This window comes from Nerophis lumbriciformis, linkage group LG37 (genome assembly GCF_033978685.3).
Source record: "Nerophis lumbriciformis linkage group LG37, RoL_Nlum_v2.1, whole genome shotgun sequence".
NCBI lineage: Eukaryota > Metazoa > Chordata > Actinopteri > Syngnathiformes > Syngnathidae > Nerophis > Nerophis lumbriciformis.
The window spans coordinates 3536744-3562500 of record NC_084584.2 but is presented as its reverse complement, the minus strand read 5'-3'; the positions used below and the strand labels follow the sequence as shown (position 1 = coordinate 3562500).

General features: G+C 31.5%; 1 protein-coding gene across 1 annotated transcript in view; it reads right to left on the bottom strand.

Moving 5' to 3' along the window:
• The window catches only part of rtn4rl1a (reticulon 4 receptor-like 1a), a 53956-nt gene extending 32201 nt beyond the window's left edge, over window positions 1-21755 (bottom strand). Inside the window, exon 1 of the mRNA XM_061930986.2 lies at window positions 21574-21755. Within this exon, the coding sequence (XP_061786970.2) occupies window positions 21574-21586 (13 nt within the window). The 5' untranslated portion in view covers window positions 21587-21755. The remainder of the gene's footprint in view (window positions 1-21573) is intronic.
• Window positions 21756-25757: the final 4002 nt, after the last annotated feature.

Below are 25757 nucleotides of genomic sequence, written 5' to 3'. Positions count from 1 at the left end.
CACTTTAAACAACCGCCTGTGTTGCATTCACTGTCTAGTTGTAAACAACACAGTGTGATGCATTCACTGATGTACTTTAAACAACAGCCCGTGTTGCATTCACTGTCACATTTGAAAGACTTTAAACAACACTGTGATGCATTCACTGTCACACTTTAAACAACCGCCTGTGTTGCATTCACTGTCTAGTTGTAAACAACACAGTGTGATGCATTCACTGACGTACTTTAAACAACAGCATGTGCTGCATTCACTCTCACACTACACTGTAACACACCGTGTGATGCATTCACTGTCAAATTTGAAAGACTTTAAACAACACTGTGATGCATTCACTGTCACACTTTAAACAACCGCCCGTGTTGCATTCACTGTCACATTGTAAACAACACAGTGGGATGCACTCACTGACGTACTTTAAACGACAGCCTGTGTTGCATTCACTGTCACATTGTAAACAACACAGTGTGATGCATTCACTGACGTACTTTAAAAAACAGCCTGTGGTGCATTCACTGTCACACTTTAAAAAACAGCCTGTGGTGCATTCACTGTCACACTTTAAAAAACAGCCTGTGGTGCATTCACAGTCACATTGTAAACAACACTTTGTGTTGCATTCACTGTCACACTTTAAATATCAGCTTGTGGTGCATTCACCGTCACATTGTAAACAAGTGTGTTGCATTCAATATCACATTGTAAATACGACCGTGTGATGCGTTTACTGTCACACTGTAAACAAAAGTCTGTGCTGCGTTCACTATCTCGTAAATAACTGTGTGATGCATTCAAAGTCACACTTAAAAAAACAGCCTGTGTTGCATTCACTGTCATATTGTAAACAACACTGTGTGATGCATTCACTGTCACGCTTGAAACAACAGCCTGTGTTGCATTCACCATCACATTGTAAACAACACAGTGCGATGCATTCACTGACATACTTTAAACAACAGCCTGTGTTGCATTCACTATCACATTGTAAACAACACAGTGTGATGCATTCATTGACGTACTTTAAACAACAGCCTGTGTTGCATTCACTGTCACACTGTAAACTGCACTCTGTGATGCATTCACTGATGAACTTCAAACAATAGCCTGTGTTGCATTCACTGTCACATTGTAAACAACACAGCGTGATGCATTCACTGACGTACTTTAAGCAACAGCCTGTGTTGCATTCACTGTCACACTGTAAACTGCACTCTGTGATGCATTCACTGATTAACTTAAAACAATAGCTTGTGTTGCATTCACTGTCACATTGTAAACAACACAGTGTGATGCATTCACCGACGTACTTTAAGCAACAGCCTGTGCTGCATTCACTGTCACACTGTAAACTGCACTCTGTGATGCATTCACTGATTAACTTATAACAATAGCTTGTGTTGCATTCACTGTCCCATTGTAAACACTGTATAAAACACGGTGTGATTCCTTAATTGTCTCAAAAGCCTGTGTTGCATTCACTGTCACACTTTAAAAAACAGCCCGTGGTGCATTCACAGTCACATTTTAAACAACACTTTGTGTTGCATTCACTGTCACACTTTAAACAGCACTCTGTGATGCATTCACTGATGAACTTAAAACAATGCGTGATGCGTTTACTGTCACACTGTAAACAAAAGTCTGTGCTGCGTTCACTACGTCGTAAATAACATTGTGTGATGCATTCAATGTCACACTTAAAAAAACAGCCTGTGTTGCATTCACTGTCACATTGTAAACAACACAGTGTGATGCATTCACTGACGTACTTTAAACAACAGCCCGTGTTGCATTCACTGTCACACTGTAAACAGCACTCTGTGATGCATTCACTGATGAACTTAAAACAATAGCCTGTGTTGCATTCACTGTCACATTGTAAACAACACAGTGTGATGCATTCACTGGTTAACTTAAAACAATAGCCTGTGTTGCATTCACTGTCACACTGTAAACTGCACTCTGTGATGCATTCACTGATTAACTTATAACAATAGCTTGTGTTGCATTCACTGTCCCATTGTAAACACTGTATAAAACACGGTGTGATTCCTTAATTGTCTCAAAAGCCTGTGTTGCATTCACTGTCACATTGTAAACAACAGCCTGTGTTGCATTCACTGTCACACTTTAAATATCAGCCTGTGGTGCATTCACAGTCACATTGTAAGCAAGTGTGTTGCATTCAATATCACATTGTAAATACGACTGTGTGATGCGTTTACTGTCACACTGTAAACAAAAGTCTGTGCTGCATTCACTATGTCGTAAATAACTGTGTGATGCATTCAAAGTCACACTTAAAAAAACAGCCTGTGTTGCATTCACTGTCACATTGTAAACAATACTGTGTGATGCATTCACCGATACACTTTAAACAAGAGCCTGTGTTGCATTCACTGTCACATTTCAAATAGTGAAACGCGTGACTGTTGATCTGGTTTGAGTAGGAAAAAGTCAAGAAAACGTCACGTATGACAGGAAGTGAGGTCCAGGTGCTCGCCAACACGCGCTAATAGCGACGGGATATAAATCATAGAGACAATTTGCGTGGGGAACACATTTCACGCTTCTTTCCTCCGTGACGCTTTATTGTGAAATGCGGCGCGGCGGCAAACAATGACAAGCACTTCTCTTCGGGGAAGAGTTTTTTGTTTTTTTAGCGGCTCCCTGGAGGAGACGAGGAGGAGCACGCCATGCTGAGTCAGCACCTTTCCTCGCGGGGATCTCCCCTGTTTACCTGCATGCACCACCAGGTGTGCTGTTGCTAAGCCAACGAGCCTCAGGAGGCGTTCAGTCATTTCCAAAAAGGTAAACATGCTGGGCTCCAGGCTGCGAGGAGCGAGCTGCTACACGGCAGCTAAGCACACAATAGCACTCAAGCTAATACGTAGTGACAGTTGAACTATACTGACAACATTTGTCGACATAAACAAGTGTTGAATAATCACAGTTCGTATGACTTGCATATTAGAAGGTATGCAGTAACAAACGTGTCCGCACCATGCAACTTACTGCGTCATGAGCTGAATTCCGTGAATTGTCGTGACCACTAGGTGTCGCCAAAAACAATTACCGCCACGCTTGAACCGCGTTAGCGCAGAATCTCGCGTGCGAGACCCAGGTCTTCGTGCTGAGCGGGCGAATCGTTTGTTTTGTTGAGGCTGTGACCGGACCCTTGTGTGATGCATTCACTGTCACATTGTAAACACCAATGTGTGAGGCATTCACTGTCACATTTAAAGAACAGCCTTTGTCGCATTCACTGTCACATTGTAAACAACAACTTGTGTTGCATTCACTGTCACATTGTAAACAACACAGTGTGATGCATTCACCGTCACACTTTAAACAACAGCCTGTGTTGCATTCACTGTCACATTGTAAACAACACAGTGTGATGCATTCACTGTCACACTTTAAAAAACAGCCTGTGTTGCATTCACTGTCACATTGTAAACAACAATGTGTGATGCATTCACTGTCAAACTTTAAACAGCTTGTGTTGCATTCACTGTCACATTGTAAACAACAATGTGTGATGCATTCGCTGTCACATTGTAAACAACAATGTGTGATGCATTCACTGTCACAATTAAAGAACAGCCTTTGTCGCATTCACTGTCACATTGTAAACAACAATGTGTGATGCATTCACTGTCAAATTTTAAACAACAGCTTGTGTTGCATTCACTGTCACATTGTAAACAACAATGTGTGATGCATTCACTGTCACATTTAAAGAACAGCCTTTGTCGCATTCACTGTCACATTGTAAACAACAATGTGTGATGCATTCGCTGTCACATTGTACACAACACTGTGTGATGCATTTACTGTCACATTGTAAACAACAATGTGTGATGCATTCACTGTCACGTTGTAAACAACACTGTGTGATGCATTCACTGTCACATTGTAAACAACACTGTGTGTTGCATTCACTGTCACATTGTAAACAACACAGTGTGATGCATTCACTGTCACACTTTAAACAACAGCCTGTGTTGCATTCACTGTCACATTGTAAACAACAATGTGTGATGCATTCACTGTTACATTTAAAAAACAGCCTTTGTCACATTCACTGTCACATTGTAAACAACAGCATGTGTTGCATTCACTGTCAAACTTTAAACAGCTTGTGTTGCATTCACTGTCACATTGTAAACAACAATGTGTGATGCATTCGCTGTCACATTGTAAACAACAATGTGTGATGCATTCACTGTCACATTTAAAGAACAGCCTTTGTCGCATTCACTGTCACATTGTAAACAACAATGTGTGATGCATTCACTGTCAAACTTTAAACAACAGCTTGTGTTGCATTCACTGTCACATTGTAAACAACACTGTGTGATGCATTCACTGTCGCATTGCAAACAACAATGTGTGATGCATTCACTGTCACATTGTAAACAACAGTCTGTGATGCATTTACTGTCACATTGTAAACAACAGTCTGTCTTGCATTCACTGTCACATTGTAAACAACAGCCTGTGTTGCATTCACTGTCACATTGTAAACAACACTGTGTGATGCATTCACTGTCACATTGTAAACAACAATGTGTGATGCATTCACTGTCACGTTGTAAACAACACTGTGTGATGCATTCACTGTCACATTGCAAACAACACTGTGTGATGCATTCGCTGTCACATTGTAAACAACAATGTGTGATGCATTCACTGTCACATTGTAAACAACAATGTGTGATGCATGCACTGTCACATTTAAAGAACAGCCTTTGTCGCATTCACTGTCACATTGTAAACAACAATGTGTGATGCATTCACTGTCAAACTTTAAACAACAGCTTGTGTTGCATTCACTGTCACACTGTAAACAACAATGTGTGATGCATTCGCTGTCACATTGTAAACAACACTGTGTGATGCATTCACTGTCACATTGTAAACAACAATGTGTGATGCATTTACTGTCACATTGTAAACAACAGCCTGTGTTGCATTCACTGTCACATTGTAAACAACACTGTGTGATGCATTCACTGTCAGATTGTAAATAACACTGTGTGATGCATTCACTGTCACGTTGTAAACAACACTGTGTGATGCATTCACTGTCACATTGCAAACAACACTGTGTGATGCATTCACTGTCACATTGTAAACAACAACGTGTGATGCTTTCACTGTCACATTGTAAACAACAACGTGTGATGCTTTCACTGTCACATTGCAAACAACACTGTGTGATGCATTCACTGTCACATTGTAAACAACACTGTGTGATGCATTCACTGTCACATTGTAAACAACACTGTGTGATGCATTCACTGTCACATTGTAAACAACAATGTGTGATGCATTCACTGTCACGTTGTAAACAACACTGTGTGATGCATTTACTGTCACATTGTAAACAACAGCCTGTGTTGCATTCACTGTCACATTGTAAACAACACTGTGTGATGCATTCACTGTCACATTGTAAACAACAATGTGTGATGCATTCACTGACATGTTGTAAACAACACTGTGTGATGCATTCACTGTCACATTGCCAACAACACTGTGTGATGCATTCACTGTCACATTGTAAACAACACTGTGTGATGCATTCACTGTCACATTGTAAACAATGTGTGATGCATTCACTGTCACACTTCAAACAACAGCCTGTGTTGCATTCACTGTCACATTGTAAACAACACTGTGTCAACATTTGTCAACATAAACAAGTGTTAAATAATCACAGTTCATGTGACTTACATATTAGAAAGTGTCCAGTAACAAACGTGTCCGCACCATGCAACTTACTGCGTCATGAGCTGAATTTCATGAATTGTCGTGACCACCAGGTGTCGCTAAAAATAACTTGAACTGCGTTAGAGCAGAATCAAATGTAATTAGTAGCAATTAGTGACAGCTCGTCACCTGAGAACTTTTTTTTAATTAGCTAGCGTTAACAGATGCGAGTAAAAAAAATATAATAATAATAATTCCAAACTGATTTGAATGACTCGCACATCTCTTGCACATACTTTGTGGAACTCTCCTCCGAAGCACAGTCGCCATGGCAACACACACAACCTCCACCATATTGATTTCAGCCTCCAGCTCTTATTGTGAAAGTCCCACTCTTTCATTTGAATATGCAAATGGCAGCACGTTTATCAAGTTAAACACCTTAAGCTTGCAGCTTTAAAGCGTGTGTGTGTTTTGTAATATTCCGATGTTTTTTTTTACTTGATTTTTTTAGTTAAAAACGTGTGAGATTGCAAAACAATTTGTGTAAAGTTTAGGTTTTTTTTCTTGTTAAATTTTTTTTCATTTTTCTCAAAATGTAAAATGAAAAAATGAGTTTGGAAAAATAGTTTTTCGTAATATTACGACCATTTTCTCGTTCAAAAATAAAAATAAAAATAAAAATTGTTTCACAAGTCCAACTTTTTTTATTGTAATATTACGACTCCTCTTGTAAAATTTAAATAATTAGTGGTAAAAACATTTCTGTAATATTCCGATTTTTTATTTTTTTTTACTGAATTTTCTTAGTCAAAAACTTGTAAAATTGCAACAACAAAAAAATGTGTGCAAAATTAGGGTTTTTTTCTTGTAAAAAAAAAGAAGAAGCATTTTTCTCAAAATGTAAAATTAAAAAATTAGGTTGGAAAAATAGTTTTTCGGAATATTACGACCATTTTCTCGTAAAAAAAAAAAAAAAAAAAAAAATTAAATAGTTTTCATCAAACAATTATTCACAAGTCCGACTTTTTTTATTGTAATATTACGACTCCTCTTATAAAATTGAAATAATTAGTGGTAAAAACATTTTTTTGTAATATTCCAATTTCTTTTTAACTTAATTTTTTTAGTTAAAAACTTGTAAAATTGCAATAATTTTTGTGTTAAATGTGGGGTTTGTTTTTGTAAAACAAAAATGCATTTTTCTCAAAATGAAAAAATTAGGTTGGAAAAATAGTTTTTCGTAATATTACGACCATTTTCTCGTTCAAAAATAAAAATAAAAATAGTTTTCATCAAACAATTATTCACAAGTCCAACTTTTTTTTATTGTAATATTACGATTCCTCTTGTAAAATTTAAATAATTAGTGGTAAAAACATTTTTTGTAATATTCCGATTTTTTTTTATTTTTTTTACTGAATTTTCTTAGTCAAAAACTTGTAAAATTGCAAAAAAAAAAATGTGTGTAAAATTAGGGGTTTTTTTCTTGTAAAAAAAAAAAAGCATTTTTCTTAAAATGTAAAATGAAAAAATTAGGTTGGAAAAATAGTTTTTCGGAATATTACGACCATTTTCTCATAAAAAAAAAATAAAAAATTTTAAATAGTTTTCATCAAACAATTATTCACAAGTCCGACTTTTTTTTATTGTAATATTACGATTCCTCTTGTAAAATTTAAATAATTAGTGGTAAAAACATTTTTTGTAATATTCCGATTTTTTTTAATTTTTTTTACTGAATTTTCTTAGTCAAAAACTTGTAAAATTGCACAAAAAAAATGTGTGTAAAATTAGGGTTTTTTTTCTTGTAAAAAAAAAAAGCATTTTTCTTAAAATGTAAAATGAAAAAATTAGGTTGGAAAAATAGTTTTTCGGAATATTACGACCATTTTCTCATTAAAAAAAAAAAAAAAAAAATTTAAATAGTTTTCATCAAACAATTATTCACAAGTCCGACTTTTTTTTATTGTAATATTACGACTCCTCTTGTAAAATTGAAATAATTAGTGGTAAAAACATTTTTTGTAATATTCCGATTTCTTTTTAACTTAATTTTTTTAGTTAAAAACTTGTAAAATTGCAATTATTTTTGTGTTAAATGTGGGGTTTTTTTTGTAAAAGAAATATGCATTTTTCTCAAAATGAAAAAATTAGGTTGGAAAAATATTTTTTCGTAAAATTACGACAATTTTCTCGTAAAATAAAAATAAAAATAATTTTCATAAAACATTTATTCACAAGTCCAACTTTTTTTATTGTAATATTACGACTCTTCTTGTAAAATTGAAATAATTACTGGTAAAAAAAAACATATTTTGTAATATTCCGATTTTTTTTTTTTTTACTTAAATTTTTTTGTGCAATTTAGTGTTTTGTAAATGTTTTTTTTCTTGTGGAAGTACAACTTTTTTTTCCTCAGAAAAAATTGCAACTTTTATGTTGTAAAATGACAACTTTTTATAATAGGGCAACTTTCCTCTAACCCTAAATTGAAATCAAGTTTTGTTCTCAAGTTGTTTCCTTAATATTTCAACTGTTTTTTTCGTATACTTGCAGCATTTTTTATATTATAAAAATACAAGTCTATGTTTTTACAATCTTGTGAAATTCATATTATTTGTTGTAAAATTCAGATTTTTTTTGGCATTATTTCGATTTTTCCCCCTTAAAATGACACATTTTTCATCTCGTAAAATTGTAATAATTTCGTAGAATTACCTTCTTGTAATAATTTAACTTTTTTCTTTTTATTCCTACTTTTTTCTTGTAACTTTGCAGCATTTTCTTCTTTTACAAGTCCACCTTTTTGTCAATCAAAATAATTTATTCTAAATGTTTCAAATTGTTTGGAGAAAATGCAACATTTTCTTGAATTGTTTTTTTTGTGGGAGTACGACCTTTTTTCCCAAAAAATTGCAAGTTTTAATTCTGTAAAATTATTTTTTTCTTCAATAATTTCTTTGAAAAACATGACTTCCGTAATATTCTGAATTTATGTCTCATAAAATTTTAGCATTTTCTTGTTGTTTTTTGGGTTTTTTTCTCGTACAAACACAGTTAGCCTTTGTGCTATTTTAGTTCATAGCCAAGTTTGTTCTCCGCCTTGTACGCGCCTTTTGTTTGTACCCTTTTGTTTGTTTTTTTGCTATAGTGTTAAATTAAATCACGTTTTCTCGCTCAATGCCTGCCGTCATCTCTGCATCTTGGGGTTCGTCACCAACATACTCTGACACACACGGCGGGTGCTCAACATGACGCCGCCAAGCCGTTTGTGGCGTTGGACTCCAGTAGCGACACGCACGCTTGTTGATGAGCCGTGTTGACGCTTTAAGAAGACGAACGCCATCGCTCGCTGTGCGCTAATGCTAACGCTGACGCTGGCTGTCAGGATGTCGGCACGGATGTCAAACTTCTTTTAGTTCCACCAAAATGACAACAAAATGCAATTTTGTTTCTCTTGTGTTCTGCTGGGATTTTTTATGTAACACGCACACATACACACGAGCGCACGTCTTCTTGTGAAAATGACAATTTTTTTTCTCAGAATACGACTTATATCTTGTAAAATAGAGAAATGTCACGTAAAAATAAAACGTTTTTTTTGCATCAAAAAAATATTTTTTTTGGTTGAAAAATATAAATACTTACTGGTAAAATTCAGATTAAAAAAAATAAAAATTCTGGATATTCCAATTTTATTTTTCTCATCAATGTCCTCTTGTTAAATTGCAACATTTTCTTGTGGTTTTTTTTCTTAGTGAAAATGTTTTTTCATCAAATTATTCACAAGTCCAACTTTTTTTTTGTCATCATACAACTCTTATAAAATATTAATAATTGCTGTTAGAATTCAGATTTTTTTTTCATTTCCCCCTTTAAAATCTTAATTTCAAAGTATGAACTTTATCTTGAATTCTATTTTTTAATTTTATCAAAAATATTTTTTTTACATTTTTTTCTAAAAAAAAAAAAATTAAACTTTTATCTTGTAAAATTCTGACTTATTTCTTTTGGGTATGGTAATTTATTAAAAAAAATTTAAAAACATTTTTGGCATAAAAAAAATACAATCATGTGTGCTTACGGACTGTATCTCTAGGGGAGGGAGTTTTTTTGGGTTGGTGCACTAATTGTAAGTGTATCTTGTGTTTTTTATGTTGATTTAATTTTAAAAAAAAAATATATATATATATATATATATATATATATATTTTTTTTTTTTTTTTTTTTTTTTTTTCTTTCTTTTTTTTTTTTTTTTCTTGTGCGGCCCGGTACCAATCGATCCACGGACCGGTACCGGGCCGGTGGTTGGGGACCACTGATTTAGCATCCAAAACATTTTTCCCTCAGCTTTTATATAAAATTAGAACATCTCATCTTGTAAAATTACAAGTTTCTCTTAACACGACTTTCATTTTGTAAAATTTACTTAATTTCTTGTTTCATAATATTCCAACCTTTTTCTCGTGTTATTGCAGATTTATTAATTTTTTTATTAAAAGTCCATCTTTTTTTCAATAATCAACTCTTATTGTGAAATGAAAATGATTTATTGTAAAATTAAAATATATATTTTTTAATTACTTCGACTTTTTCCACTAAAATGACTCCTTTTTTTCTTCTTTTTTTTTTAGATGATTTGACTTCCATCTTGTGAAATAAAAACTATTTCTTGGAACATATTCTTTTGTAATTATTTTACTTTTTCTTGTAATATTGCAGCATTTTTTTTTTTCTAAAATATTTTACAAGTCCAACTTTTTGATTGTAATATTTTGACTCCTCTTAAAATTAAAATTGTATATATATATATATATTTTTTTTTTTTTTTAATTCGTTAATTTTTTTAAATATATTATTTAGCACATAAAACATTTTCTCATATTTTTTCCCTCAGCTTTTATTCTCATATCTGAAAATGTCATCTTGTAAAATTGTGACTTTCTCTTAACACGACTTTCATTTTGTAAAATTGACTTAATTTCTTGTTTCATAATATTCCAACCTTTTTCTCGTGTTATTGCAGATTTATTTTTATTTTTTAATTAAAAGTCCATCTTTTTTTCAATAATCAACTCTTATTGTGAAATGAAAATGATTTATTGTAAAATTATTATTATTTTTTTTAATTACTTCGACTTTTTCCACTAAAATTACTCTTTTTTTTTTTCTTTTTTTTTCCTTTTTTTTTTAGATGATTTGACTTCCATCTTGTGAAATAAAAACTATTTCTTGGAACATATTTTTTTGTAATTATTTTACTTTTTTCTTGTAATATTGCAGCATTTTTTTTTTTTCTAAAATATTTTACAAGTCCAACTTTTTGATTGTAATATTTTGACTCCTCTTAAAATTAAAATTGTATATATATATATATTTTTTTTAATTCGTTTATTTTTTTAAATATATTATTTAGCATATAAAACATTTTCTCATATTTTTTCCCTCAGCTTTTATTCTCATATCTGAAAATGTCATCTTGTAAAATTGTGACTTTCTCTTAACACGACTTTCATTTTGTAAAATTGACTTAATTTCTTGTTTCATAATATTCCAACCTTTTTCTCGTGTTATTGCAGATTTTTTTTTTTTTTTTTAATTAAAAGTCCATCTTTTTTTCAATAATCAACTCTTATTGTGAAATGAAAATGATTTATTGTAAAATGAAAATATATATTTTTTAATTACTTCGACTTTTTCCACTAAAATGACTCCTTTTTTTTTTTTTTTTTTTTTAGATGATCCATCTTGTGAAATAAAAACTATTTCTTGGAACATATTTTTTTGTAATTATTTTACTTTTTTCTTGTAATATTGCAGCATGTTTTTTAATTCTAAAAATATTTTACAAGTCCGACTTTTTGATTGTAATATTTTGACTCCTCTTAAAATTATATATATATATATATATATATATATATATATATATATATATATATATATATATATATTTTTTTTATTTTTTTATTTTTTATTTTTTTATTATTCATTTATTATTTAAATTATATTATTTAGCATACAAAACATTTTTTCCCTCAGCTTTTATTCTCATATTTGAAAATTTCATCTTGTAAAATTGTGACTTTCTCTTAACACGACTTTCATTTTGTAAAATTGACTTAATTTCTTGTTTCATAATATTCCAACCTTTTTCTCGTGTTATTGCAGATTTATTTAGTTTTTTATTAAAAGTCCATCTTTTTTTCAATAATCAACTCTTATTGTGAAATGAAAATGATTTATTGTAAAATTAAAATATATATTTTTTAATTACTTCGACGTTTTCCACTAAAATGACTCCTTTTTTTTTTTTTTTTTTTTTAGATGATTTGACTTCCATCTTGTGAAATAAAAACTATTTCTTGGAACACATTTTTTTGTAATTATTTTACTTTTTTCTTGTAATATTGTAGCATTTTTTTTTTTTCTAAAATATTTTACAAGTCCAACTTTTTGATTGTAATATTTTGACTCCTCTTAAAATTAAAATTGTATATATATATATATATATATATATATATATATATATATATATATATATATATATATATATATATATATTTTTTTTTTTTTTTTAATTTATTTATTTTTTTTAATTCGTTTATTTTTTAAATATATTATTTAGCATATAAAACATTTTCTCATATTTTTTCCCTCAGCTTTTATTCTCATATCTGAAAATGTCATCTTGTAAAATTGTGACTTTCTCTTAACACGACTTTCATTTTGTAAAATTGACTTAATTTCTTGTTTCATAATATTCCAACTTTTTTCCCGTGTTATTGCAGATTTTTTTTTTGTATTAAAAGTCCATCTTTTTTTCAATAATCAACTCTTATTGTGAAATGAAAATGATTTATTGTAAAATTAAAATATATATTTTTTAATTACTTCGACGTTTTCCACTAAAATGACTCTTTTTTTATTTATTTTTTTAGATGATTTGACTTCCATCTTGTGAAATAAAAACTATTTCTTGGAACATATTTTTTTGTAATTATTTTACTTTTTTCTTGTAATATTGCAGCATTTTTTTTTTTTCTAAAATATTTTACAAGTCCAACTTTTTGATTGTAATATTTTGACTCCTCTTAAAATTAAAATTGTATATATATATATATATATATATATATATATATATATATATATATATATATATATATATATATTTTTTTTTTTTTTTTAATTCATTTATTTTTTAAATTATATTATATAGCATATAAAACATTTTCTCATATTTTTTCCCTCAGCTTTTATTCTCATATTTGAAAATGTCATCTTGTAAAATTGTGACTTTCTCTTAACACGACTTTCATTTTGTAAAATTGACTTAATTTCTTGTCAAAACAAATTGATAAATAAAAGTTGTTTCATAATATGCCAACCATTTTCTCGTGTTATTGCAGATTTATTTATTTTTTTATTAAAAGTCCATCTTTTTTTCAATAATCAACTCTTATTGTGAAATGAAAATGATTTATTGTAAAATTAAAATATATATTTTTCAATTCGACTTTTTCCACTAAAATGACTCTTTTTTTCTTTTTTTTTAGATGATTTGACTTCCATCTTGTGAAATAAAAACTATTTCTTGGAACATATTTTTTTGTAATTATTTTACTTTTTTCTTGTAATATTGCAGCATTTTTTTTTTTCTAAAATATTTTACAAGTCCAACTTTTTGATTGTAATATTTTGACTCCTCTTAAAATTAAAATTGTATATATATATATATATATATATATATATATATATATATATATATTTTTTTTTTTTTTTTTTTTTTTTTTTTTAATTCGTTTTTTTTTTTTAAATATATTATTTAGCATATAAAACATTTTCTCATATTTTTTCCCTCAGCTTTTATTCTCATATCTGAAAATGTCATCTTGTAAAATTGTGACTTTCTCTTAACACGACTTTCATTTTGTAAAATTGACTTAATTTCTTGTTTCATAATATTCCAACCTTTTTCTCGTGTTATTGCAGATTTATTTTATTTTTTTAATTAAAAGTCCATCTTTTTTTCAATAATCAACTCTTATTGTGAAATGAAAATGATTTATTGTAAAATTATTATTATTTTTTTTAATTACTTCGACTTTTTCCACTAAAATGACTTTTTTTTTTTTTTTTTTTTTTTTTTTTTTAGATGATTTGACTTCCATAAAAACAATTTCTTGGAACACATTTTTTTGTAATTATTTAGCTTTTTTCTTGTAATATTGCAGCATTTTTTTTTATTCTAAAAATATTTTACAAGTCCAACTTTTTGATTGTAATATTTTGACTCCTCTTAAAATTATATATATATATATATATATATATATATATATATATGTATATATATATATATATATATATATATATATATATGTATATATATATATATATATATATATATATATATATATATATATATATATATATATATATATAATTTATTTTTTTATTAATTTTTTTATTAATTTTTTTAAATTATATTATTTAGCATATAAAACATTTTTTCCCTCAGCTTTTATTCTCACAAAATTTGAAAATGTCATCTTGTAAAATTCTGACTTTCTCTTAACACGACTTTCATTTTGTAAAATGGACTTAATTTCTTGTAAAAAATAAATAAATACATAAATAAAAGTGGATTCATAATATGCCAACCTTTTTCTCGTGTTATTGCAGATTTATTTATTTTTTTATTAAAAGTCCATCTTTTTTTCAATAATCAACTCTTATTGTGAAATGAAAATGATTTATTGTAAAATTATTATTATTTTTTTTTTAATTACTTCGACTTTTTCCACTAAAATTACTCCTTTTTTTATTTTTTTTTTAGATGATTTGACTTCCATCTTGTGAAATAAAAACAATTTCTTGGAACACATTTTTTTGTAATTATTTTTGCTTTTTTCTTGTAATATTGCAGCATTTTTTTTTAATTCTAAAAATATTTTACAAGTCCAACTTTTTGATTGTAATATTTTGATTTCTCTTGTAAAATTAAAATTATATATATATTTTTTTTTTAATTAATTTTTTAAAATTATATTATTTAGCATATAAAAATTTTTTCCCTCAGCTTTTATTCTCACAAAATTTGAAAATGTCATCTTGTAAAATTCTGACTTTCTCTTAACACGACTTTCATTTTGTAAAATTGACTTATTTTTGGAAAAAAAAAATAAAAAAATAAAAGTGGTTTCATAATATGCCAACCTTTTTCTCATGTTATTGCAGATTTATTTTTTTTTTTATTAAAAGTCCATCTTTTTTTCAATAATCAACTCTTATTATGAAATGAAAATGATTTATTGTAAAAAAAAAAAAAAAAAAATTTTAATTACTTCGACTTTTTCCACTAAAATGACTTTTTTTTTTTTTTTTTTTTTTTTTTTTTTTTAGATGCTTTGACTTCCATCTTGTGAAATTATAATTATTTTCCTTTTTTTTGTAATATTGCAGCATTTTTTTAAATTCTAAAAATATTTTACAAGTCCAACTTTTTGATTGTAATATTTTGATTTCTCTTGTAAAATTAAAATTATATATATATATATTTTTAATTTTTTTTAATTATTATTTATTTATTTATTTTAATTTTTTAAATTATATTATTTATTTATTTTAATTTTTTAAATTATATTATTTAGCATATAAAACATTTTCTCCCTCAGCTTTTATTCTCACAAAATTTGAAAATTTCATCTTGTAAAATTCTGACTTTCTCTTAACACGACTTTCATTTTGTAAAATTGACTTAATTTCTTGTAAAAAAAAATAAATAAATAAAAGTGGTTTCATAATATGCCAATCTTTTTCTCGTGTTATTGCAGATTTTTTTTTATTTTTATTACAAGTCCATCTTTTTTTCAATGACCAACTCTTATTGTGAAATTAAAATAATTTCTTGTAAAATTTTTTTTTTTAATTACTTCGACTTTTTCCACTAAAATGACACATTTTTCACAGAATACGACTTTCATCTTGTAAAATTAAAATGATTTCTTGTAACAATTTTTTTAGGAAATATTACTACTTTTTTTACCTTTCACGCTGCTAACTACTTCCTGTCAGCAGCCGTCGACAAAAGGAGAATTTGGACGACTTCCTGCCGTGACTCACCGTCTATTTTTAGCCTGAAACTGAGACTGGATGAATTAAAAAAAAAGAACAAAAAGTGCTGACGTTGATGTTTGGACGTCAGCCGCTTGTGTTCTTGGCCACTCCGCATTTTGGACGGCGTTCTGAGCGAGGAGCTTAGCGGGGAAGTGGAAAGAAAAAGGCTGAGGAGCGTTGGCGCCCGCAGAAGACAAAAAGCGAGGCGGCGGTCCAACGGCGGTCTGGTGGCGAGCCAACGCCAGCAACAACAACAACAAACACTTCTTGTCCTCCGGGCGGCTGTGTGGGCGGGGCCTAATCATCAGCGCCATCAGGCGGATCAAGATGAAAGCCCCCTCCGGACACAACTCTTCATCCTCCTCGTCCTCCTCCCCGGGTGACAGCGCTAATCACTTCCTGTCAGGTCCCGTCTCTGACCCCACGCCACGAGGACGAGAGTTCTGGAAGGACCCGGAGAGGTCCGGTTCAAGACAGTCCACTTATTTTATGCTTTCACTTTGACGCCGGGATCTTTTGTTTGCTTTGCACGCCTCAACAGCAGCAGGACGGGAGCGGACCATCACACGGTCGTCATGGCGACCAGCGCCGTGGCAACCGTATCCGAAACATCGCTACTTGTCCCGGTTAGCAGTGGGACAAAACAAAACACATCAACATTAAGTGGCACCAAACTAAATAGCGAAATAAAACAGAAAAAAAAAGTGGAGAAAAAACATATGAAACAAAAAAAGTGGGACAAAACTAAATAACAAAATAAAACAAAAAACAAAAAGTGGGACCAAACTAAAAAAAAAAAATTAAAAAAAAAGTGGGACAAAACTAAATAACAAAATAAAACAAAAAGTGGGACAAAACAAAATAACAAAATAAAACACAAAAAAAAGTGCGACCAAACTAAATAACAAAAAAAAGTGGAGAAAAAACATATAAAACAAAAAAGCGGGACAAAACTAAATAAATAAATAAAACAAAAAGTGGGACAAAACTAAATGACAAAATAAAACAAAAAGTGGGACAAAAATAAATAACAAAATAAAATAAAACAAAAAAGTAAGACCAAACTAATTAACAAAATAGAACAAAAACAAAAGTGGGACCAAACTAAATAGCAAAATAAAACAGAAAAAAAGGGGAGAAAATACATATAAAACAAAAAAGTGGGACAAAACTAATTAACAAAATAAAACAAAAACAAAAGTGGGACCAAACTAAATAACAAAATAAAACAAAAAGTGGGATAAAAAATAAATAATAAAATCAAACAAAAATTGGACCAAACTAAATAAAAAAATAAAACAAAAACAAAAAAGTGGGACCTAACTAAATAATAAAACAAAACAACAACAAAAGTGGGACAAAACAAAATAACAAAATAAAACAGAAACCAAAAAATTTGGACCAAACTAAATAATAAAAATAAAACAAACAAAAAAAGTTAAACAAAACTAAATAAAATAAAACAAATAAGTGGGACAAAACTAAATGACAATTAAAATAATGAAATTAATATTACAAAATAAATCGGACAAAACAAAATTAAAACTATAGAAAAAAAATAAGTAGGACAAAACCACTTGAAGAAATAAAATAAAAAAACATTGACAAAACAATAAAATAAAATAAAAATATAAGTGGGACAAAATTAAATACAAATTGTGAAATGTATACAAAAAATAATAACAAAACAAAATACAATTTATACAAATAACTGAGTGAGACAGAACAAAATAACTAATAAAATAATATTAAACAAAGAAAATAAGCAGGAAAAACATAACAAAAAAATAAGATTTAGAGTTTTTGTAAACATAAAAAACAAGTGTTTTTGTTTTTTTTAAACAAAAAATGTGCTGTTTGGCCACAATACCCAGCAATATGTTTGGAGGAGAAAAGGTGAGGCATTTAACAAAATAAAACAAAAACAAAAGTGGGACCAAAATAAATAACAAAATAAAACAAAAAGTGGGATAAAAATAAATAATAAAATCAAACAAAAATTGGACCAAACTAAATAAAAAAATAAAACAAAAAAGTGGGACCTAACTAAATAATAAAACAAAACAACAACAAAAGTGGGACAAAACTAAATAACAAAATAAAACAGAAACCAAAAAATTTGGACCAAACTAAATAATAAAATAAAACAAACAAAAAAAGTTAAACAAAACTAAATAAAATAAAACAAATAAGTGGGACAAAACTAAATAATTAAAATAATGATAAATAAATAATGATAAATGGGTTATACTTGTATAGCGCTTTTCTACCTTCAAGGTACTCAAAGCGCTTTGACAGTATTTCCACATTCACACATACATTCCCACACTGATGGCGGGAGCTGCCATGCAAGGCGCTAACCAGCAGCCATCAGGAGCAAGGGTGAAGTGTCTTGCCCAAGGACACAACGGACGTGACTAGGATGGTAGAAGGTGGGGATTGAACCCCAGTAACCAGCAACCCTCCGATTGCTGGCATGGCCACATATTACAAAATAAATCGGACAAAACAAAATTAAAACTATACAAAAAAAATAAGTAGGACAAAACCACTTGAAGAAATAAAATAAAAAAACATTGACAAAACAATAAAATAAAATAAAAATATAAGTGGGACAAAACTAAATACAAATTGTGAAATGTATACAAAAAAATAATAACAAAACAAAATACAATTTATACAAATAACTGAGTGAGACAGAACAAAATAACTAATGAAATAATATAAAAAAAGAAAATAAGCAGGAAAAAACATAACAAAAAAATAATAAGATTTAGAGTTTTTGTAAACATAAAAAACAAGTGTGGAAAAAACTTCTTTTTTTTTTTTTTTTTTTTTTAAAACAAAAAATGTGCTGTTTGGCCACAATACCCAGCAATATGTTTGGAGGAAAACATGTGAGGCCTTTAATCCCAGGAACACCAATCCTACCGTCAAGCATGGTGGTGGTAGTATTATGCTCTGGGCCTGTTTTGCTGCCAATGGAACTGCTGCTTTACAGAGAGTAAATGGGACAATGGAAAAGGAGGATTACCTCCAAATTCTTCAGGACAAGCTAAAATCCTCAGCCCGGAGGTTGGGTCTTGGGCGCAGTTGGGTGTTCCAACAGGACAATGACCCCAAACACACCTCAAAAGTGGTAAAGGAATGGCTAAATCAGGTTTTAGAATGGCCTTTCCAAAGTCCTGACTTAAACGTGTGGACAATGCTGAAGAAACAAGTCCATGTCAGAAAAACCAACACATTTAGCTGAACTGCACCAATCTTGTGGTCAAGTGGTCAAGCAGAAGCTTGTGGATGGCTACCAAAAGCACCTTATTGCAGGTAAACTTGCCAAGGGACATGTAAGCAAATATTGACATTGCTGTATGTATACTTTTGACCCTCACATTTTCAGTAGAGCCATAATAAATTCATAAAAGAAGCAAACTTCATGAATGTTTTTTGTGACCAACAAGCATGTGCTCCAATCACTACATCACAAAAAAAATAAGAGTTGTAGAAATTACTGGAAACTCAAGACAGCCATGACATGATGTTCTTTACAAGTGTATGTACACTTTTGACCACCACTATATATATATATATATATATATATATATATATATATATATATATATATATATATATATATATATATATATATATATATATATATGTGTGTGTGTGTGTGTGTGTGTGTGTGTGTGTGTATACATATATATATATATATATATATAGAGTGAAAATATGAATACTTGATGTTGGTGTGTGAATTATACTACACCATGTCACATTCTGTCCCACTCATTTAAAAAAAAAAAAAAGATTTTTATGCAAAATGTGTATTCATATATTTTTTATTATTTTGTTTAGCCCCACATATTTCTTTTAATTACATTTTTTTTTTGCGAATTTCTTTTTGTTTTGTTTAATATTTTTTGTTACTTTGTTTGTTCCACTTATTTTTTTGATACATTTATATATATATATATATATATGTGTGGGGGAAAAATCACAAGACTACTTCATCTCTACAGGCCTGTTTCATGAGGGGTTCCCTCAATCATCAGGAGAAAAAATAAATAAATTAAAAAAATTAAAAAAATCTCCTGATGATTGAGGGAACCCCTCATGAAATAGGCCTGTAGAGATGAAGTAGTCTTGTGATTTTTTTCCCACACATACATATATTGCGCTCTACCACGGTATCGAGCACTATTTTTGAGATAACCTTATTAAGACATATATATATATATATATATATATATATATATATATATATATATATATATATATATATATATATATATATATATATATATATATAAATGTATCAAAAAAATACATTTGATACATTTATATATATATATATATATATATATATATATATATATATATATATATATATATATATATATATATATATATATATATATATATATATATATATAAATGTATCAAAAAAATACATTTATATATATACATATATACATATATATATATATATATATATATATATATATATATGTATATATATATATATATATATATGAATCAAAAAAATAAGTGGAACAAACAAAGTAACAAAAAATATTAAACAAAACAAAACAAAAAAAAAACAAAAAAAAATATATATATATATATATCCATCCATCCATCCATTTTCTACCGCTTATTCCCTTTTGGGGTCGCGGGGGGCGCTGGAGCCTATCTCAGCTACAATCGGGTTATTTTTGAGATAACCTTATTAAGACATATATATATATATATATATATATATATATATATATATATATATATAAATGTATCAAAAAAAAAGTGGAACAAACAAAGTAACAAAAAATATTAAACAAAACAAAAAGAAAAACGCAAAAAAAAATGTAATTAAAAGAAATATGTGGGGCTAAACAAAATAATAAAAAATATATGAATACACATTTTGCATAAAAATCTTTTCTTTTCTTTTTTTAAATGAGTGGGACAGAATGTGACATGGTGTAGTATCATTCACACACCAACATCAAGTATTCATATTTTCACTCACCCAGCATCAAAACGTCTTTTTTTAACGTTGGGACTACTTTTTATTTTATTTTGAAAGGCAAGATAAAGATCGCCAGGACATTTGGGTACATGATTGCTACAGTGATGGCTGCCAAAAATATATTATATGTGTCTTTTTTTTCCAGTTCCTCATCTAGATATCGTCATGTCCAGTTATCCAGTATCAGGTAATCGCTGTACAGTATCCTCAAACATTTTATTTTTAATGTTTTTTATTTACGAGGTATCGTCCTGACAGCGAGTGCAGTATTGCTTGTATCGTCAAAGCATCACAACACGGTGATCCCCTCGTTGTCCGATACGGAAGACCGATGTCCGACCCTTGGTTTTGTGTCCTCAGAGGTATCATCTTCTCACGGTATCGTGTGATTAGCGTCCTGGTATCATTAAGATACTACCCCTCAGAATGGTGAAGACATATTGTTTGGACCACTACTATATTTCTTGTCCACCCGCCCACCTGGCCAGGTGAAAACCAGCCATGACCTTTGACCCGCTCCTTCATTCCTTTTCCGCAGCGGTGCGGCGCCGCTTCTTATTTTAGGCTTTTTTTTTCTTTTACACCAGCAGCTCGTCAATTTTTCATGGCTCACTTTCAAACAGCGCGCACACACACACACACACACACACACACACACACACACACACACACACACACACACACGGGAAGAGAAGCGTTGTGGTGGCACTCACCGCGTCCGAACATGGTGGTCCTTCTAGAAGCGTCCGTGCGGCAGCGTCCTCCTGGTGAAAGTGACCGTGCGGGGAGAAGAAGTTGGAGACAGCGTGATGAAGCACGCCGTGGTCGTCCTCGCCATCATGCTACCACGTCGCGCATTCTTCTTCTACTGACTCCACACACACACACACACACAGCTGCTACACTCTCGCTCCGCCTCCCTCCTCCTCTTCATCACCCCTCCCTCTCCTCTTCACCAGCCCTCCCTCCTCTTCCTCGATGCGCTGCCGCTGGACACTTGATTAGGGAACGGCATCAAATGTCTGCCGAGTGCGAAAACGCCGACTCTGAAGGCTCATAAAATCCAAACCGGAGCAGTAATTAAAACTCTTTCATCAACTTTTAATCAGAAGGGTTCAATCTCTCTCCTGTGCTAGTTTGAAACCGACACGACAAACGCGCTCAGAGGAGATAATGTTTGAAAAAAGGTGACTGTTTTTACACAACTTTTGTTTTGAAGGGGGAATTGCAAACTTCCTGTTGATTGTTGCTGGGTGTTGTCAATGAATAAAATGTAGGTTTAAGTGAGACCTACATAGAGGTTTTTGTTTCATGTCTCTACGACATTTATACTGGAAGTTACATGCAGTTTTGTCTGTGTTTTCTTCCTAAGAGCAGTTTTGTCTGTGTTTTGTTCCTAGGGGGCGCTAGAGCGGTTGGGATTTTTTTATTAGAGCGCAATATTCGCCAGTCCTGATGTGTGTGTCCAGTTTGGTGAGTTTTGAAGCATGTTAAGGGGGTCAAATTACAGCTCAAAGAGGCAAAGGTGACTGTTTTTACACTAATTTTGTTTTGAAGGGGGAATTGCAAACTTCCTGTTGATTTTTGCTGGGTGTTGTCAATGAATGAAATGTAGGTCTAAGTGAGACCTACATAGAGGTTTTCGTTTCATGTCTCTACAACATTCGTACTGGAAGTTACAGGCAATTTTGTCTGTGTTTTCTTCCTAGGAGCAGTTTTGTCCGTGTTTTCTTCCTAGGGGGCGCTAGAGCGCAATTTTGAGTTTTGGGGTTGGGTTTTTTATTAGAGCACAATTTTCGCCAGTCCTGATGTGTGTGTCCAGTTTGGTGAGTTTTGAAGCATGTTAAGGGGGTCAAATTACAGCTCAAAGAGGCAAAGGTGACTGTTTTTACACAAATTTTGTTTTGAAGGGGGAATTGCAAACTTCCTGTTGATTTTTGCTGGGTGTTGTCAATGAATGAAATGCAGGTCTAAGTGAGACCTACATAGAGGTTTTTGTTTCATGTCTCTAAGACATTTGTATTGGAAGTTACAGGCAGTTTTGTCTGTGTTTTCTTCCTAGGAGCAGTTTTGTCTGTGTTTTCTTCCTAGGGGGCGCTAGAGCGGTTGGGATTTTTTTATTAGAGCGCAATATTCGCCAGTCCTGATGTGTGTGTCCAGTTTGGTGAGTTTTGAAGCATGTTAAGGGGGTCAAATTACAACTCAAAGAGGCAAAGGTGACTGTTTTTACACAAATTTTGTTTTGAAGGGGGAATTTCAAACTTCCTGTTGATTTTTGCTGAAGGATGTCAGTGTATGAAATCTAGGTCTAAGTGAGACCTACATAGAGGTTTTTGTTTCATGTCTCTACGACATTCCTACTGGAAGTTACAGGCAGTTTTGTCTGTGTTTTCTTCCTAGGAGCAGTTTTGTCTGTGTTTTATTCCTAGGGGGCGCTAGAGAGCAATTTTGAGTTTTGGAGGGTTTTTTTTATAGAGCGCAATTTTCGCCACTCCTGATGTGTGTGTCCAGTTTTGTGAGTTTTGAAGTATGTTAAGGGGGTCAAATTACAGCTCAAAGAGGCAAAGGTGACTGTTTTTACAAAACTTTTGTTTTGAAGGGGGAATTGCAAACTTCCTGTTGATTTTTGCTGGAGAATGTCAATACATGAAATGTAGGTCTAAGTGAGACCTACATAGAGGTTTTCGTTTCATGTCTCTACGACATTCCTACTGGAAGTTACAGGCAGTTTTGTCTGTGTTTTCTTCCTAGGAGCAGTTTTGTCTGTGTTTTATTCCTAGGGGGCGCTAGAGTGCAATTTTGAGTTTTGGGGTTGGGTTTTTTATTAGAGCACAATTTTCACCAGTCCTGATGTGTGTGTCCAGTTTGGTGAGTTTTGAAGCATGTTAAGGGGGTCAAATTACAGCTCAAAGAGGCAAAGGTGACTGTTTTTACAAACATTTTGTTTTGAAGGGGGAATTGCAAACTTCCTGTTGATTTTTGCTGGGGAATGTTAGTACATGAAATGTAGGTCTAAGTGAGACCTACATAGAGATTTTTGTTTCATGTCTCTACGACATTCGTACTGAAAGTCACAGGCAGTTTTGTCTGTGTTTTCTTCCTAGAAGCAGTTGTGTCTGTGTTTTCTTCCTAGGGGGCGCTAGAGCGGTTGGGATTTTTTTATTAGAGCGCAATTTCCGCCAGTCCTGATGTGTGTGTCCAGTTTGGTGAGTTTTGAAGCATGTTAAGGGGGTCAAATTACAACTCAAAGAGGCAAAGGTGACTGTTTTTACACACATTTTATTTTGAAGGGGGAATTGCAAACTTCCTGTTGATTTTTGCTGGGTGTTGTCAATGAATGAAATGTAGGTCTAAGTGAGACCCACATAGAAGTTTTTGTTTCATGTCTCTACGACATTTATACTGGAAGTTACATGCAGTTTTGTCTGTGTTTTCTTCCTAAGGGCAGTTTTGTCTGTGTTTTCTTCCTAGGGGGCGCTAGAGCGGTTGGGATTTTTTTATTAGAGCGCAATATTCGCCAATCCTGATGTGTGTGTCCAGTTTGGTGAGTTTTGAAGCATGTTAAGGGCGTCAAATTACAACTCAAAGAGGCAAAGGTGACTGTTTTTACACACATTTTGTTTTGAAGGGGGAATTGCAAACTTCCTGTTGATTCTTGCTGGGTGTTGTCAATGAATGAAATGTAGGTCTAAGTGAGACCCACATAGAGGTTTTTGTTTCATGTCTCTACGACATTTATACTGGAAGTTACATGCAGTTTTGTCTGTGTTTTCTTCCTAGGAGCAGTTTTGTCTGTGTTTTCTTCCTAGGGGGCACTGGAGCGCAATTTTGAGTTTTGGGGTTGGATTTTTTAATAGAGCACAATTTTTGCCAGTCCTGATGTGTGTGTCCAGTTTGGTGAGTTTTGAAGCATGTTAAGGGGGTCAAACTACAACTCAAAGAGGCAAAGGTGACTGTTTTTAAACAAATTTTGTTTTGAAGGGGGAATTGCAAACTTCCTGTTGATTTTTGCTGGGGAATGTCAATACATGAAATCTAGGTCTAAGTGAGACCTACATAGAGGTTTTTGTTTCATGTCTCTACGACATTCGTACTGAAAGTTACAGGCAGTTTTGTCTGTGTTTTCTTCCTAGGAGCAGTTTTGTCTGTGTTTTCTTCCTAGGGGGCGCTAGAGCGGTTGGGATTTTTTTTTATTAGAGCGCAATATTCGCCAGTCCTGATGTGTGTGTCAAATATGGTGAGTTTTGAAGCATGTTAAGGGTCAAATTACAGCTCAAAGAGGCAAAGGTGACTGTTTTTACAAAAAATGTGTTTTGAAGGGGGAATTGCAAACTTCTTGTTGATTTTTGCTGGGGAATGTCAATACATGAAATGTAGGTCTAAGTGAGACCTACATAGAGGTTTTTGTTTCATGTCTCTACGACATTCCTACTGGAAGTTACAGGCAGTTTTGTCTGTGTGTTCTTACTAGGAGCAGTTTTGTCTGTGTTTTCTTCCTAGGGGGCGCTAGAGCGCAATTTTGAGTTTTGGGGTTGGGATTTTTTTATTAGAGCGCAATATTCGCCAGTCCTGATATGTGTGTCAAATATGGTGAGTTTTGAAGCATGTTAAGGGTCAAATTACAGCTCAAACAGGCAAAGGTGACTGTTTTTACACACATTTTGTTTTGAAGGGGGAATTGCAAACTTCCTGTTGATTTTTGCTGGGGAATGTCAATACATGAAATGTAGGTCTAAGTGAGACCTACATAGAGGTTTTTGTTTCATGTCTCTACGACATTCGTACTGAAAGTTACAGGCAGTTTTGTCTGTGTTTTCTTCCTAGGAGCAGTTTTGTCTGTGTTTTATTCCTAGGGGGCGCTAGAGAGCAATTTTGAGTTTTGGAGTTTTTTTTTATT